The 16,832-nt window shown below is 37.1% G+C and overlaps 1 protein-coding gene across 1 annotated transcript in view; it reads right to left on the bottom strand.

Annotated features, from left to right (window-relative positions):
• LOC111623416 (ubiquitin carboxyl-terminal hydrolase 8-like) overlaps positions 1 to 16,832 on the bottom strand; it is a 127,065-nt gene that overhangs the window by 3,532 nt on the left and 106,701 nt on the right. Inside the window, exon 21 of the mRNA XM_023365988.1 lies at positions 1,568 to 1,656. Coding sequence (XP_023221756.1) covers positions 1,568 to 1,656 — 89 coding nt within the window. The remainder of the gene's footprint in view (positions 1 to 1,567; positions 1,657 to 16,832) is intronic.

The following is a 16,832-nucleotide window of genomic DNA, read 5'->3' as shown; positions in this document are numbered from 1 at the left end:
TTAGGCATCAAAAGTCACATGACTTGCACTTTGTCACTTTAAACATTTTGGCTTCACATAAATTCAACTTCAAAATACAGCCACTTAGTGCTAATATTATCACAATATTTTTTTGTAGCAGTAAACATTGCATTTAGAATTCAATTATTCAACAAAATGTATTTAGAGAAAAATGGCATTTACAATGTTATGGCATTGCACACTTCATATACTTGTATGTTACATTAAATTTTATTGACTAAATCATTATAACATCAATGTGAGGGGCTCAGCTGTGGATACAGAGTGGTAAGACTCTAGTATCACTTACTCGGCAACTATTCTCTAGAATAGTCCTCTGTTTGTCTAACAAGGATGGATTTTCTATTCAAAGAAATCGAATGTGGAGGGCTTTAACCAATAAGTTCATTTACAGTTTGAATGTTAATTTAAAAGCAGAATTAGATGATTGCGTAATCACCTTCTCCTCGTCAGGATTCCCGACACCAGTTAATTGTTTTACACATGGATTAACATGCATTATCCTTAAACTTGTGAATAGGAAGAGCGAAGGGAACTTAATATATTAATATTGTTCAAGTTACATAACAATTGTTGTTCGTAGCTACCTGAGAAAGTCCTGTTACATTTTCTCAAAGACAACATGATGCTTTCTCGTGATCTTTTAACCTCTGGACGGCCGATATAGTCCTTGAATATCACCAGTGACAGCTGAAAAAAGTCAGTCGTCGTCCATCATTCTAACAAAGGAAACCTGCACCGATTACTCCCGGAATATCTTCAACCAGTGCCATTTGGATACCTTGTGCCATCATTGTGCTAGTGGATATTATATTGGAACTAATCACCATCGGAACTGTTATCAAACAATGAGAGCTCCATCGGGAGATCACCTTTTATCACCAGGTATTTATGCAACTCGCACTCGTTATGTGAACTCTCTCTCTCTCTCTCTCTCCACAACAAAACTTAGAACCTCTTTATCCTTTCCAATTTATTTTTGATTAAAACCTTGTTAATTGTTAAATGTAGTTTGAGTCTCTTCCACATGCTGTCTCTCGATTGGCTGACATTACGAATGTCTGTCTGTCCACTTATGGGACTGCTTGTGCAACATGTGATGTAGTAATTGCTGCCTCGGCTTCCATGTTCTGATAAACACGATGGTGTCAATCCTGACAGGGCACCAAGGAGGTGCCCACCCTAAGGTCACATAATTATATGACTGTATATCATTCTCCAGCCATTTATTACATATGTTTTGAAAATAACCATAAGTCAAATTATATACATTCAGGGATCAGAGTTCGAATGTAAGCTGTACATTGCCCACTGCTGCTCTATACTTTACTAGAAATAGAACTTTTGTTATAGTATCATATGGAGTTTAATCAACTTTGTTTTTCATTATTTGCTTAACTATTAATTTTATAGGTATAAAACAAAACTATTAACTCTGTTGAAATGCTAGGCTGACACTGTAATATCTTCTGTTTTAAATAATATAATTGTAATTTTAAAAAATGATCAATAATTTATTCTATAAATCATATAAATTTATACTCACTTTGATATCACTTTCATAAATGTCATATACTTCATGATCGTCGTATTTATACCATCTATTATATAGACTATTTTTACAATATGCAGTATCTATGTAAATAAAAAACATTTTAAACATTACTCTAATTTGTTAATAAAAGTTATATATATATAATACTATAAATGTAAGAAAATGTATCCATTTTTACCCAAAGAAAATAAGTAGACTTATTAAAAGTGTTTAGTTTTTTTATTAATTTCTATTACATTTTAATATATCATTAAATTTAACACTAAAGCACTGTAATAGTCTTTATTTTATTGGTGTGAGCCAAAATTTGCAAGATTTCATCAACACTTTTGGGGAAACATGAATACAATTAAAAGTAATTGCAATAATTGCAACTGGTATTTAGATGACTGTCCCACTTTTTGATCAGTTTATGGATATCATCATGGTAGAAAGTATTTTGCTGTTCCTGAAACCATGTCTGACAACATACATCAAATCATCCAAAGACATGATAGTCACATTGTGACTATCATGTCTTTGGATGATTTGATATCAGAAAAATAAGGTGGATGTTCTAAGCTTTGAAAGCTTGCACACTAATTTGCTTGAATAGTGTTATCCATTTTCTTCAGCATGCCAACCATTAACACAGTGCTTGGCCTGTACCTGCTAGGTTGTTAATGTCATTGTGATCTTTCCTGAGCAATGAACTCCATCTTGCTATACTTTGGAGTAACATTGTACACTGCTGATACATGTCTATGAATTTCAGCTGCTCCAACCCTCTGCAACAAGAAACTGGATCATAACTTGTTGGTCAATTCTGGATTGATTTGATATTATAGTAGCCATCATTTCCTTAGTGGTGCATCACAAATCCATGTGTCATTCTAACACACTAACTGGAAATATAAATCATACAAATGGACCACAAGGGTTGTTAAAATCTATGTCCAACGATTTGACTTCTTAATCTCACAACTTTTGACTCATCCTAATATTTACAATTTGTAATGTATGTTGTCACTATGTATTATATTCATTATATTGAGGACTTACTGAATTAGATATTTGTGTGAAAATATTTTAAGACACATATCCAATATATAACAACACTGATTTAGATATACTGATGTAGTTAATAAGATAAATAAATAAATAACTTAAACCCTAACTATATTCAGAGTGACCACAAATGAAGTACAGTCGACCCCCCATAACACGGATTCCTATAGTTTGGATTCCTATATGACAGCAAAAAAATTGCGACGGTATCCGTATAAACATGGTAAAAAACTCCTATAATTCAGTAAAACGTCATCAGACAGCTGAACTACTTTCCACCATCCAGCGCCACGCTACGGAGAGTTTAGGTGGATAAATTGAGTTTACTATCGTCTGTACAGTATTATATATAAATTAGGTACTGTACATATAATTATATATTAATTATATATAAATTAGGTACTGTATATATAATTATATATTAACTTAATTTATTGTAACTTTATTATAATTATATATATGCTTTCTGCCGCCTGGCAACACGCTACGGAGATTTTAGGCTAGTAAGTTGAGTTTATTATCGTCTGCACAGTATGTAAATTAGGTACCGTAAGTCTAATACAGCACTAATTTTATACATTTCTTGTGAAAGAAACACTTCTTATTCAACGGCCATAAAAATTATTTATATTAATGATGTCTCCAAAGTTCAATGAAGTTTTTGCAGAAAAATAACTTATCAGAAAACGCGCCCGCCGTTTGATGCACTGCTCCGTGACGAAAACAAGCTTAAGCAATGGCGACATTGAACAGTGCACACTCGGTAAGTAATCTTACAATTTTTTGTTTATAGCATAGTTTATACGGATTATTCCCAAAAAAATATATGTATTTTGGAAATGTTGAGTCAAATTAGTCTAGGAATCAATTAATTTTATGGAAGAAAACCTTTCAAACAGCCGTAGTCCGTAAACTTCACACGTGTTGGGGTGTGATTGGCAAGGTCTCCTAAAACATCAATTTCATAAAAAATGGAACGTATCTACCGTGTTATAGGGGGGGTCGACTGTATACAACTGTTTTTTTTTTGTGTGAAATCAACATAAACACAATAATATTCAGCAGCTTATTTTTATTGATAAAATGAATGGTAATGCCAAAAGTTTTCAACAGATGATGCTAGATGGCTTATAGTTGGCTGATTCAGACAGTGCTGTCTCACAAACAACAGAAATAGCATCATCACAGAGAAAGTAACTTGCATGTTATGGTTTGCAGAGCCATAAATCTCTAATAGAAGTATGGAAAAAGTTCAGAATAGAGTATGACAGACAACCACTGATATAAAAGAGCACTGATCAATAGACAAAGAAGTTCAAAGCAACAGGAAGTGTTTTGAAAGATAAGAGTGCTAAAGGGTGGAAGATGCAAGTCAGGTTTTCTCAGAATCCAAACACGTCAATGCATATTGCCAGTCAAACTTGGTATATCTAACAAGGAGAGCTTACGGCTTTGAGGTAACGGATTTTGATGATCTTTGGTGGGGTAGAGGTAGTACACCATGTGAGTGTACTACCTGTAAAATACTAAAGTGCAATACTCAGATATAATCGAGAAAATCAAACTTAAAGTTTTGTTAGCACTTTATATATAAATTATACGTACTTCTACTCGAGCGTCCTGTGGCAGAGTGGTAATGAGTCTGATTCATAAGCTTGAGTTCCCCGGTTCGATTCTCGTGTATAATTTTTTTTTTAATTCATAAGTACTTATAATGTATTTATTTATTTACTCATTCATTTATTTCTTATTATTTATTTATTTTAATTTAATTTCTACTATTCCAAGTCTAATATTTTTATACTTTTGTTGACAATAACGGCGCATTCTTGACACCTATGTGTCAACTTTCCCATCTAATTGTTATCACTAACGGTGACCGATCTAATTCTCACTAGGAGCGTTTTTTCTATCGGAGTTCTTTTTCACTCACTCTTTAACAGTTCGTTTCTAAATTTCGACACGAATAGACGTATTTGTGTAGTAAAACTTATTTTGAAAAATTATTTTATAATCGAAAAATGTCGTCAAGAGAAGCAAGTTCTTCACGTTGTGACGAAAAAACTGTTGATGATACCTTTTAAAAAAGCAGCATTTATTTGTTGTTCTTGGTGTAGACAGAATTTTTGTTTTGAATGTTTTTATCATAAGTATCATTCACGATCATGTACATCTGACAATGATATGTAATTATATAATATTGCTTCAATAAATTATATTCGTTTTTCTTGGTTATATTTGAGTTTTGCACTTTACAAGTTAGTATTTTACATCACTGTATAAAAAGTTATCATCAACAGTTTTTTCGTCACAACGTGAAGAACTTGCTTCTCTTGACGACATTTTTCGATTATAAAATAATTTTTCAAAATAAGTTTTACTACACAAATACGTCTATTCGTGTCGAAATTTAGAAACGAACTGTTAAAGAGTGAGTGAAAAAGAACTCCGATAGAAAAAACGCTCCTAGTGAGAATTAGATCGGTCACCGTTAGTGATAACAATTAGATGGGAAAGTTGACACATAGGTGTCAAGAATGCACCGTTATTGTCAACAAAAGTATAAAAATATTAGACTTGGAATAGTAGAAATTAAATTAAAATAAATAAATAATAAGAAATAAATGAATGAGTAAATAAATAAATACATTATAAGTATTTATGAATTAAAAAAAAAAATTATACACGAGAATCAAACCGGGGAACTCAAGCTTATGAACCAGACTCGTTACCACTCTGCCACAGGATGCTCGAGTAGAAGTACGTATAATTTATATATAAAGTGCTAACAAAACTTTAAGTTTGATTTTCTCGATTATATCTGAGTATTGCACTTTAGTATTTTACAGGTAGTACACTCACATGGTGTACTACCTCTACACCAAAGATCATCAAAATCTGTTACCCCAAAGCCATAGGCTCTCCTTGTAAAGCAACAGTTCAAAAAAAGTGCTACATAAATGTTTGCACATTTATGCCTACAAAGTTCAGTTAGTGCAAAATGGAAATGATAAGCCACATCAAACAGTATTTGCTGTAGAAATGCTTGATGGCATTGAGACAGATCCTTACATTTCTATCATGAATCTGTTTCAATATTCCACATTTCTGGCAAAGTAGTACATAAACATAAATGTAGAATCTACGTCATAGAAAATTTTCATGTCACCATAGAACACAAAAGAGACAGTCCAAAGTTTAATGTCTGATGTTCTATAAGGATAGACAAAGTAATAGGATCCTTTTTCTTTGTTGAACCAACCATTATTTAAATAGCATATTTAGACGTATTAGAACAATTTGTAATTCCACAGATCCAAGATATCCTAGACATCATTTTCCAACAAGACAGAGAGCCTCTTGATTGATCTTTGGATGTTCAAAGATCTTTAGACCAATACTTCCTAGAAAATATAACTGAAAACAAAAGTATGACAGAATGCCCATACCATTCTTCTGATATTATTTTTTGCAATTTCTTTCTTTGTGACTTGACCTAAATGAATTCATAATGAACTAAAAGAACACATTACTACAGTCTTCATCCAAGTAACATCTGGTATTCTACAGCATATATGGACCAATCATCTGAACATTGTTTGAGCAACCAAGGTAGCATACATCAAGAATTACTGATCATGCAGAAAAAATTTTCAGAGTTACTATGTATTTCCCCAATACAAGTAACCTGTTATATATTGTAATTTACTTGTGAAAATAAGTGAAAACATCAACTTGTTCAATTAATTCATTTGTGGAATCCTGTATGTTAATGTCAAACAATTATATTTGCTTTATTGGCAAATGACTGTTTCCAAATCATCTTTTTCTGCCAAATAAATTTTAACATATCAGTTTTTATATTTAAAAGTGTTTTTGTGTTAAATTTAATGTAATATATGCATTAATATACAGTCGACCCCCCTATAAGATCATTGATTTTTCCGTTTTATCTGAATTACATGTTGTACGAGTCACTTAGATTTTACAAATACGTGTGCCGGGCTGTGAACGGCTCACATATTTGTAAAATCTAAGTGACTCGAACAACATGTAATTCAGATAAAACGGAAAAATCAATGATCTTATAGGGGGGTCGACTGTATAGTATTTTAAAAGTACAGTCGACCCCTATAATGCAGGTTCATATAATGTGGATTCATATATCGCGGCAAAAAAATTGCGACTGTATTTGTATAAAAATGCTAAAAGAGACTTGTAAAATGCGGTAGAACGTCATCGCCGACTCGTGTCGCAACAGGATTGGTCAAATCTGGACCAATAGTGGATGAGCAGCCGAACTACTTACATGCTATGGAGAGTTTAGGTGGGTAAGTTGAGTTTATCATCATCTGTACAGTATATAAATTAGGTACTGTAAGTCTAATACAATACTGTAATTTTATACATTTCTTGTGAAAAAAAACATTTCTTATTCAACAGCCATAAAAATTATTTCTATTAACAATGTCTCCAAAGGTCAACAAATTTTTCACAGAAAAATAACTTATCAGAAAACGCGCCCGCCGTTTGATGCACTGCTCCGTGACAAAAACAAGCTTAAGCAATGGCGACGTTGAACAGTGCACACTCGGTAAGTAATCTTACAATTTTTTGTTTATAGCATAGTTTATACGGATTATTCCCAAAAAATTATACGTGTTTTGGAAATGTTGAGTCAATTTAGTCTAGAATCGATTAATTTTATGGAAGAAAATCTTTCAAACGGCCGTAGTCCGCAAACTGCACATGTGCCGGGCTGTGACTGGCTCATATATTTAAGGATTCCTACAATGTGAAATTCTTATAAAGTGGAATATATCCACCGTGTTATGGGGGGTCAACTGTATTGCATAAAATTTCTTTTGATATAGCAGCAAATATAGATTGACTGATATGTAAAATATTTATATAAAACTTCTTGAAACTTGTGATTTTATTGAAAAAAAATATTCAATACAGTATTCTTAACAATATTAAATTTCTTCAATATAAAAGAAATTCACTATTGAAACAGTCCAATAGAATGCTCCAAGAACAACAATCTTAGATTATATTGCAAATACAGTGGTGCCTCGTATAATGTACTTAATCTGTTCCAGGTGCATGTCCGTTAAGTGAAAAGTCCGTTATACGAAATGCATTTTCCCACAGAAATACATGTTAAAACATATAATTTATTCCGCAGCATAAAATAACCATACTATACTATTAAAAAAATGAAAATGAAGAAGTCACCAATTATGCCGGGTAGTCAGATGTTGTGAGGAGGAAGTGGAGGAACACTTTCTTCACACATTCATACAGATACATTGCAGCAAGTCTGTTTTTATTGTTTTTTAATCGGAGTCAGATTCAGGAGAGGCTACCAGAGCTTGCAGGGTCAACTCCTCTTGTTCCATCCTTTGTTTTTTGCCTGCTGGCTTCTTGAAAAACATGCCTAAGGTGATCTGTTTCTCTCTCTTCTTCAACACCTGTCGGAAATGACGGGCAAGGGTGTCATTGTAGAGATCATTGATCCTGTTGGCCTCAGCTCTGTTTGGATAATGAGTGTTGGTAAACTCCTGAACCTCTCCCCATTTGACAAGGAAGTTTTTGTCAACTTTCACTCCTTCTGATGATTTCTTGCTTTGTTTCAATTGAAATCACCTTTCTGTTTTTTTAGAAGCCATGATTTGCACAACACTTGAATAAATGTAAATACCCTGCACTGAGGTGATGTACGTAATAAACAAGGAAACAAGCCGAATCCCAATGGGAGCTCTGTACTTCAGATATACTAATAATATATTCTAATAACACTAATATATTATAAAAATAGAAGATTGTCATTGGCAATGGCAAAAGAGTGAAAATATCATTCGCACTTGTTTGCAGAAAGACCGTTGTTTGCCTCACGTAACTGCCGAACGGAAAGTCTGTTGTTCGCAGCGTCCGTTATTCGAGGCATACATTATACGAGGCACCACTGTACAATAAACATGCACAAAAGTTTTAAAGATCAATTCTACAATATCCATTACAGAACTATTGAAAATGATTTATTTCATTTATTATATATAACTTGCTTTCATAAAGGTCTGACCACATAACAAAAGTTATTATTTAACCTTAGTAATTATAGTTTTAAATAAATCAGTTTTATTTATGGTAAAGCCATTCTCATTATTCAAAAAAAAAAAAAGAATCGTTAATTGTTGCGATTTCTTTTTATTCTTAACATACGCAATCATCAGGAGCGTAACATTCTGATTCAAAAAATAAAAAATAAAAATGTTTTTACTATAATAAGACTTTAACAAACATTGTGTATGTTATTTTTTACTATATAAAAAGGTAAATAAATAAAAATCACTACATTTCTAAAAATTTTGGCTATGTTAGCTGATGTGTAAAGTACATCGATCAGTGAGGCTTAGGGGACCCACTAGCAACCTTTGCATAGATACTGTTTGTCACCATCGTAAGACTTTTCTGCTCCGCTCTCTTGGGTCTGTTTTCGATCTGTTGGTGGGATGTGGCCACCTTCCTCTCTCTTAAGGCTCTACTCTCTGTGTGAAGAGTGCTAATTTTGCACTTTTGTTTTAGCCCTAACAAGGTCATCTTGCTAGAGGTGTTGGATAGCAGAATCTACTGTCTTTTGACAATGGTTATCAGCCCTTCTGGATGGCCAAGCGGTCAAGGTGGCAGCCTACCGCTTTGGGGGACCTGGGATCGAATCCAGACTGGTCGAATAATCCCTTGAAATTTTTCGGGGGGGTCTGTCTGGATATGATGGGCCTTGCCCCCTCACCATCTGGTCACCCCATTGTGGGCCTGGCCATACCTATAATGGGCTTGCAAAAAAGAGGCCCTCTTAGTGCCCACAGGGCGGAAATAGTTTAAAAAAAAAAAAAAACGGTTATCAGTACTGCCAAGAAGAGCCGCCAGCACCTCAGAGATTCCCTCAATCTCCTTGCTCATTTCTGAGCATTTTTTCTGCACCTTGACAGTCCCTTCTTGCCTTTCGGCAGAGGAAGAGTTTTCATTTTCAATTGCCAAAGCGATCATTCGTCTCGGGACCATATGGGACGTCTCGTCTTCGGCTTTTTGGGAGGCAACTTCTCTGGTTGCCATCTCAGTCTCATCCCCAGCCATGGTAGGACAGCCATCTGCTGCAGGGACGGGAGGAGAACACTGGGGGGTCACCAACTCCCCTAGGAGCAGCATCTGAAGATGCCTCCTCTTTGATGCATGCCTGTCTGCGCATCACTCACTCACTATGTGTAGCCACCGTGTTATTGGCCACTATGAGTACCTCCTCCTTTGAGGTGATAACATCGGCCTCTTCTGGGCCTAAGTCAAAGGCTACATCAATGATTTACTCAGCCCTTTTAATAACAACAACTGGCTGTATATCCAAGTTTCCAGCCTTCTTCTTGCTGGCGTTCTGCTTTTTGAAGAACTGTTGCTTTTTGGTTGTGGTGCCAGTGACACCACTTCCTCCATCTCTACAATTTGATGGCTCTTTAGTATTACCCGTTAGCTCGGGATACTTGGCTTCATATTGCCGAGAACATAGAGTCACATGCATAAACTCTCTTTGATCAAACATCATAAATAAGAAAATAAGAAGAAGGGTTGAAACCACTCACAACCTTACACGGGTGTTCCACATCCTTTCAGGTATAAGAATAAGTGTTTAAGAGCCTCCTCGTGTCTGGTTTGGCGCACTGCAGGGACAGCTACCCATTTAAATGGCCGCCTACCAAGGTCACCCCAGCCTGGTTGGTTGCTTGGCTTGGGCTGCCTCCTTATCCCTACTAGGATGCTTTCTTCCCATTTCTAGTTCTCCTGGGAGGTTACAGCTCATCCAGCTCATGATGGGCCTTTAAGCACATCCTTCCCCTCGAGATATAAGGAAGTTTGCCCTATGCCACAAAGAGGCTCTGCCAACCACATGTTACAGTAGACAGCAGCTAGCAGGATCCTGTGAGCCACTATAAGCACTATCCCCGGCCACCAGCGAGGCTTCGGCAATGGGAGTACGACTCTTTGCCCCACTGGCTTTGGCATGCAGGCCACGGCTTTAGGCCTGCACTGGGTATACAAAGCCCAGTCTTCCTCCTAGGAAACTGCTTCTCTTTTACCGAGTGGAAGGAGTTTTACATGGTCCGTGCTGCCACGGGCTGAGACGGTATCGACTGCATTCAGCTGCCTTTTTAGCATTCAACCATCAACCTTGCACCAATGAGGAGAATGGGAAAGTTCATGAGAGTGTGTCTCGAGTTCCAGAAGGTAAGGACTGTTAGATCCATGGCCTCCAGTTCCCTAGCTGATCTGGTGTTTGAATCCAGGAGATCCAGCATTCAGCATCCCAGGTCCTATAGGAGACACTGGGAACTTCACCCGCGAGTGCAGCAAGCAGGTGGTCATCTTGCTGCCAACAAGAGCGGTGCTCGATTGAGGGCCAGGCTGCACGATTAGCACAGCAGAGATCCCTACTGCATTTCAACAGTGCCCCTGTCAAGTGAGGCCCCACAAGGGGCACCCACTGATGCTTTCACTCCTTATCTTGGCAGGGATGCCAACTTGCATCAGACAAGCCCAATCAACTACACTCCATTTTATCTCATCCAAAGACAAGTCCTTCCTGGGAATCCAGTTAGTAGCAGCTACAGCAACCATCCTCCAGAATCGGACTTACTGAGGGTCCATTTTGGCCCTCTTATTGCCGAAACCATTAAGAACGGTCACCATTCCTCGACTGTACAAGTCTCCTTTCTGTTTTGATGTGAGTCTGCATTCCACAATGCCAAACTGCAGCTCTGGTTTCCGTCTGCCCAAACAGAGATAGGTTCCAGTTTAGGGAGATGCTAGAAACCCTGATAGGTGCCATGGATAGGGAAATGGCACATGAACAACAAGCTTCATGAAGGCCTGGTACACAAACCCAAGGCCCCTCAATGTGGGTTCCTGTCCATGGTGAGGGGACCTCCCAGAGATGGTTTAGTAACTCTTCTTTACCATCCCTGGGATCTGAACGCCCATCCACGTGTTTGCCATGAGTGGTGTCCCATGTGCCAGAAAGGGGGATCCTAGTAGTTGAGGGGCAACATAACGTCCCCAACACACTGCTTTGGCCCCTGCTTTGGATAAACAGCTCCGTTTGAGACTCAAATCAGGCTCCATTTGAGTCAATTGGCTGGTCACTGAGTCATTCTTGACCTCAGCCTGGAGTCAACTGATCGATGCAGACTGGACGGACACGTCCTTGCTTGACAGTTTTGTCACATCAGACAAGATGTGCTCTTCTCGACTGCATTGTGAGGGTATAAGCTCCTGGGAAACCCTGGTGTACCGGTCTATGGGAGTCTCTCATGTGACGGCATCCCCTTGTTGGTCCCCATGGTGGGTGGGGTCACTAGGAGCCGAATAATTATTTCTAAATATGGATTCACTAAAACCTAAAACATCATGTACCAATGCATTACCACCAAGAGATGTCAGTTCTCGCAATCAACCAGCCTATCTTATTGCTCATGCTATGAGAGAAACACCTTTGTTTAAACCTACTCCTTTTTTAATTCAAAAATTGTTTGAATCGACTATTGGGCATCTTAAAAAAAATCCATAAATTGAGGTCAGGAGATCTACTCATAGAAGCAGCCTCCCTCAACAGTCAGCAAAGCCTTTGAAAACGAAGTCTCTAAGAGATATAAAGATCACCATCACACCACACACAAGTTTGAACTCATCACGTGGTGTGATATCTGAAATCGATCTGATGTCTGAGGATGAATCAGATATTCAGATGGGCATCTCAGACCAAGGTGTCACTAATATTCTACGCATCTCCATTTGTTGAGATGGCAAGTTGATACCAACTAAACACCTTATTCTCACTTTTGGAAAGCCGACATTGCCATCTTTTGTTACAGCAGGATATCTGCGTGCTTGAGTTCATCCATATATTCCAAATCCACTATGTTGCTTTAAATGCCAGCAGTTTGGACATTCACAAACATCCTGCCGAGGCAAAAGCTTATGTGCACAGTGTGGAACTGAAGGTCACGACAGTACTGAATATAAAAGTACCCCATGCTGTGTGAACTGCAAAGATGCCCATCCTGCCTACTCTTGGAAATACCCTGTATGGCAGAGAGAAAAATAAATCCAGCGTGTAAAAACAGTAAACAACTTACCTTACCCAGAAGCATGTCGCATGGTCACGTCAAGTGCACCTTTGAAACAGAAGACATTTGCGGCTGTTTTGAAATCCACAAAGACATGTGGAGTTCAAACAGATATTTCTGTTTCCCAAAAGGAATCTCTCACTCACCATGCTAAATGTTTGCTAAGTCAATCAAAAGAAATTGAAGAAAAGGAAAGTATCAAGACAAAAATACCCCTGCTTTAAAGAAAGCAAATAAAAACCCGCTCAACAAACAAAAATTAAAAGCATCCCTCTCTAAATCTAAAAGATCGGAGACTCATGAGTGAGTTCAGTCTCAATCATCAGAGACTCAGTCTATGAGTGAGTTCTCAGACATCTCTGATGAAGAGAATAATATGGAGGTGACAAAACCAATATCACCTTCAAAAGAAAAACCCCCTNAAGCATCCCTCTCTAAATCTAAAAGATCGGAGACTCATGAGTGAGTTCAGTCTCAATCATCAGAGACTCAGTCTATGAGTGAGTTCTCAGACATCTCTGATGAAGAGAATAATATGGAGGTGACAAAACCAATATCACCTTCAAAAGAAAAACCCCCTGTGAGATTAACCTATCCAATGTTGAAATTTTTATCTGTTGCCTGTGACGCCATGTTGAATTTTTGTCGATGTTAAGCCTAAAAAAAATTTTTTAAAATAATAATCGTGTTTACTGTGTCATTAAAAATTATTTTTTTATGTTGCACAAACAAAATAAATACTGTAGAGTGTCGATTATCCGAAAGTCAATTATCTGAAAGAATTTCAGTTGGCAAATTTAAATTTTCGCCAGTGCTGTGGCACTGCAATCTTTGGCTATGTCTTGGGCTACTCAAATATTTTACGTTTTTGATACTAAATTAACTTCTGAAGTATAATTTTTTATTGTTTTTATATTTTTCAATATATTTATTTTGTTTGTAAAAAATAAAAAAATAATTTTTTACGATACAATAGTCTTCATTAGGCTTAACATCAACGAAAATTCAACACGCAATGGAGAAAAATTTCAACATGGGATAGGTTAATATATTTTTTCGTACATAATCGGTTATCCGAAATATCAGTTATCCGAACAACCCCAGTCCCCAATTGATTTGGATAATCGATGCTCTACTGTATATTAAAAAATATAAACAAAAAAAATTATATTTCAAAAGTTTGTTTTAATATAAAAATTGTGACGCATAGTGACATCTAGTATCAAAAATGTTCTGATGTAGACATGAAAATATTTGGAATTGCCCACGCAGGTCAACGAGGTCAACACGAATATTTTTGGGAACAACGCAGGACAGGTTAAAGAGGGATACTTTCGCAAAGAATGCTGCCTCAAACACAAAATGGATTACAAAATAATCCAATGGAACTGTCGTGATTTCTGCAACAACAACTCTGATATTAAACACTTGACATTATCTACCCAATCTCTCTGTGTGGCACTCCAGGAAACCCATCTTAAATCTACAGAAAGAATATCTTTAAAAGATTTTGAACTCTACTGCAAGAATGATGATAGCCACAACTGTGCCAGTGGAGGTGTGACTATACTGATTTCAATCACATTCCATCCTTCTAGTACAAATAAGCACTGATTTGCAAGCTGTGGCACAGTTTGTTCTATATACTTACCACCAGATGTCAGAGTCAATGAGGATGAATTGGATGCCCTGGTTGAACAGTTGCCAACTCCGTTCCTTTTACTTGGTGATTTCAATGGTCACAATCCAATGAGGAGCAGTCCCAACATCAACCGTCGAGGCAGAGCCATTGAGAGGTTCATAGGCAATCATCAACTATATCTATTTAATACAGGAGAAGTGACATACTTTCATGCCCCAACAAGAACATTCACTGCCATCGATTTATCATTAGCAACTCTGAACCTGTTTTCAGCATTTACATATGGGATTGGATCTAATCCACTCTCTAGTGACTGCTTCCCAATATTTCTAAAATACCAAGGCAGAGAAAGCTGTGAAACAGCCCGTCCACCACGCTGGAAACTGGAAACAGCCAATTGGCCTGCATTTTCCTCTGTGGCCAATGTCTCTGAGGAAGTGGTCAATATTGCTGATATCAATGGTGCACTTGAAGCTGTCACTTCCTGTATCATTCAGGCAGCTGAAAAAACAATGGGGAAAACATCAACCAGATATCCAAAACATCCGAAACCATGGTGGAACCAGAATTGCGAGGTAGCATACAAACAACAAAAGAAAACATGGGGGAATTTTCAGAATATACTCTGCTAGAATTTTGATTGATTTTCAAAAAGCGAAGGCAAATGCCAGAAGAATAAGAAGGCAAAGCCAAAGGGATTCTTGGAGAAAGTATGTTTCCAGCATAACATCTTCCACCAGCTTAAAAGCAGTCTGGGATAAAATCCATAAAATTAACGGGAAATATGTTTCTCAGTCTCTGTCCATGCTGGAAAATAATGGCACAATAATCAGTGATATACAGGGTATTGAAGATCTGTTGGGCAAAACGTTTTCTTTGTCATCCAGCAATATTATGTATTCAAGGAATTTTCATGCTTATAAAGCACAAAGTGAAAAACAATATTTAAACTTTCACTCCTCATCTAATGAGGAATATAATGTGCCATTCACCAGCATAGAACTACATACAGCGATTTCTCATTTGGGGAATACTGCTGTAGGCCCAGATAAAATCCACTACAGCATGATTAAAAATCTGTCTGACAATTCCCTTAGTAACCTTCTGAATCTGTTTAACAGAATATGGACAGAACATACTTTTTCCGACTCTTTGAGGCTATCTATCATTATTCCCATCACCAAGCCAGGTAAAGACCGCAAGAATCCCTCTAATTATAAGACCAATCTCTCTGACAAGATGCCTGTGTAAACTCTTTGAGAGAATGGTAAACAGACACCTGATGTTTCTCCTAGAGGAAAAGAACTACTTTTCACCACATCAGAGTGGATTTCGTAGGAACAGAAGTACCACAGACTAGTAAATCTTGAAACATCTATACGTGAACCGTTTGTTCGACGACAGCACTTAGTGTCTGTGTTCTTTGATCTAGAGAAGGCCTACAATCACTGCTGGTGATATGGGATACTCCACGATTTGCATGAATTCGGTTTGTGAGGTAATTTGCCGATTTTTATGAAAAACTTCCTACAGAATCAAATATTCCAAGTCAGGATGGGCAACACTTTATCTAGGCCTTTCAAACAAGAAGGCAGTGTTCCTCAAAACTCTATTTTGAGTGTGACTCTGTTCCTAATTAAAATTAACAGCATAGCTAACTGTCTCCCTCCTAGTGTGAAACATTCTTTGTATGTGGATGACTTTCAGATCTCCTGCCAGTCTAGTAACATGAGTTTCATTGAGAGACAACTTCAAACCTCCATAGATTACATAGACAACTTGTCCAAGACCAATGGTTTTTCTTTTAACACAGAGACCTCATGCATCCACTTGCCAAAGGCGTGGTTTGTACCTGGACTCTGAAATTCACCTAAATAAGATTAAAATCCCAATGGTCAACAAGATGAAGTTTTTGGGCATTTTATTTGACCAAAAACTGATGTTTTTACCACACTTGCACAATTTGAGGAGTAGATGCTTAAAATCTCTGAACCTTTTAAAGGTATAATGCTGCTCATTCTTGGGAGCAGACAAATGTTCTATGCTCAGGATTTATACAGACCTTGTCTGCTCAAAGCTGGATTACGGATGCATTGTTTATGGTTCTGCGTGAGAATTTACTCTTTGGATGCTGGATCCAATCCACCATCAAGCATTGCGTTTGTGCACTGGTGCTTTTTGAACTTCTCCTGTGCAAAGCCTTTACGTGGAAGCTTATGAGCCTCCACTATCCCTGAGGAGAGAACAGTTGTCTCTGTTTTATTATATTAAACAGAAATCTCAGATTAAAGCTTCAGTTTATTGTACAGTATCAGATACTCAGCTGATAAGATTATTTGTAGCTTGCCCAAGCTATGTCCCTACATTCAACATAAGAATGGAGAATGTAAGC

The sequence above is a fragment of the Centruroides sculpturatus genome, unplaced genomic scaffold (genome assembly GCF_000671375.1).
Source record: "Centruroides sculpturatus isolate CEXI.00-Female unplaced genomic scaffold, Cexi_2.0 scaffold190, whole genome shotgun sequence".
Taxonomy (NCBI): domain Eukaryota; kingdom Metazoa; phylum Arthropoda; class Arachnida; order Scorpiones; family Buthidae; genus Centruroides; species Centruroides sculpturatus.
The sequence above is the reverse complement of the archived record's forward strand: the minus strand, read 5'-3'. Positions and strand labels throughout refer to the sequence as shown.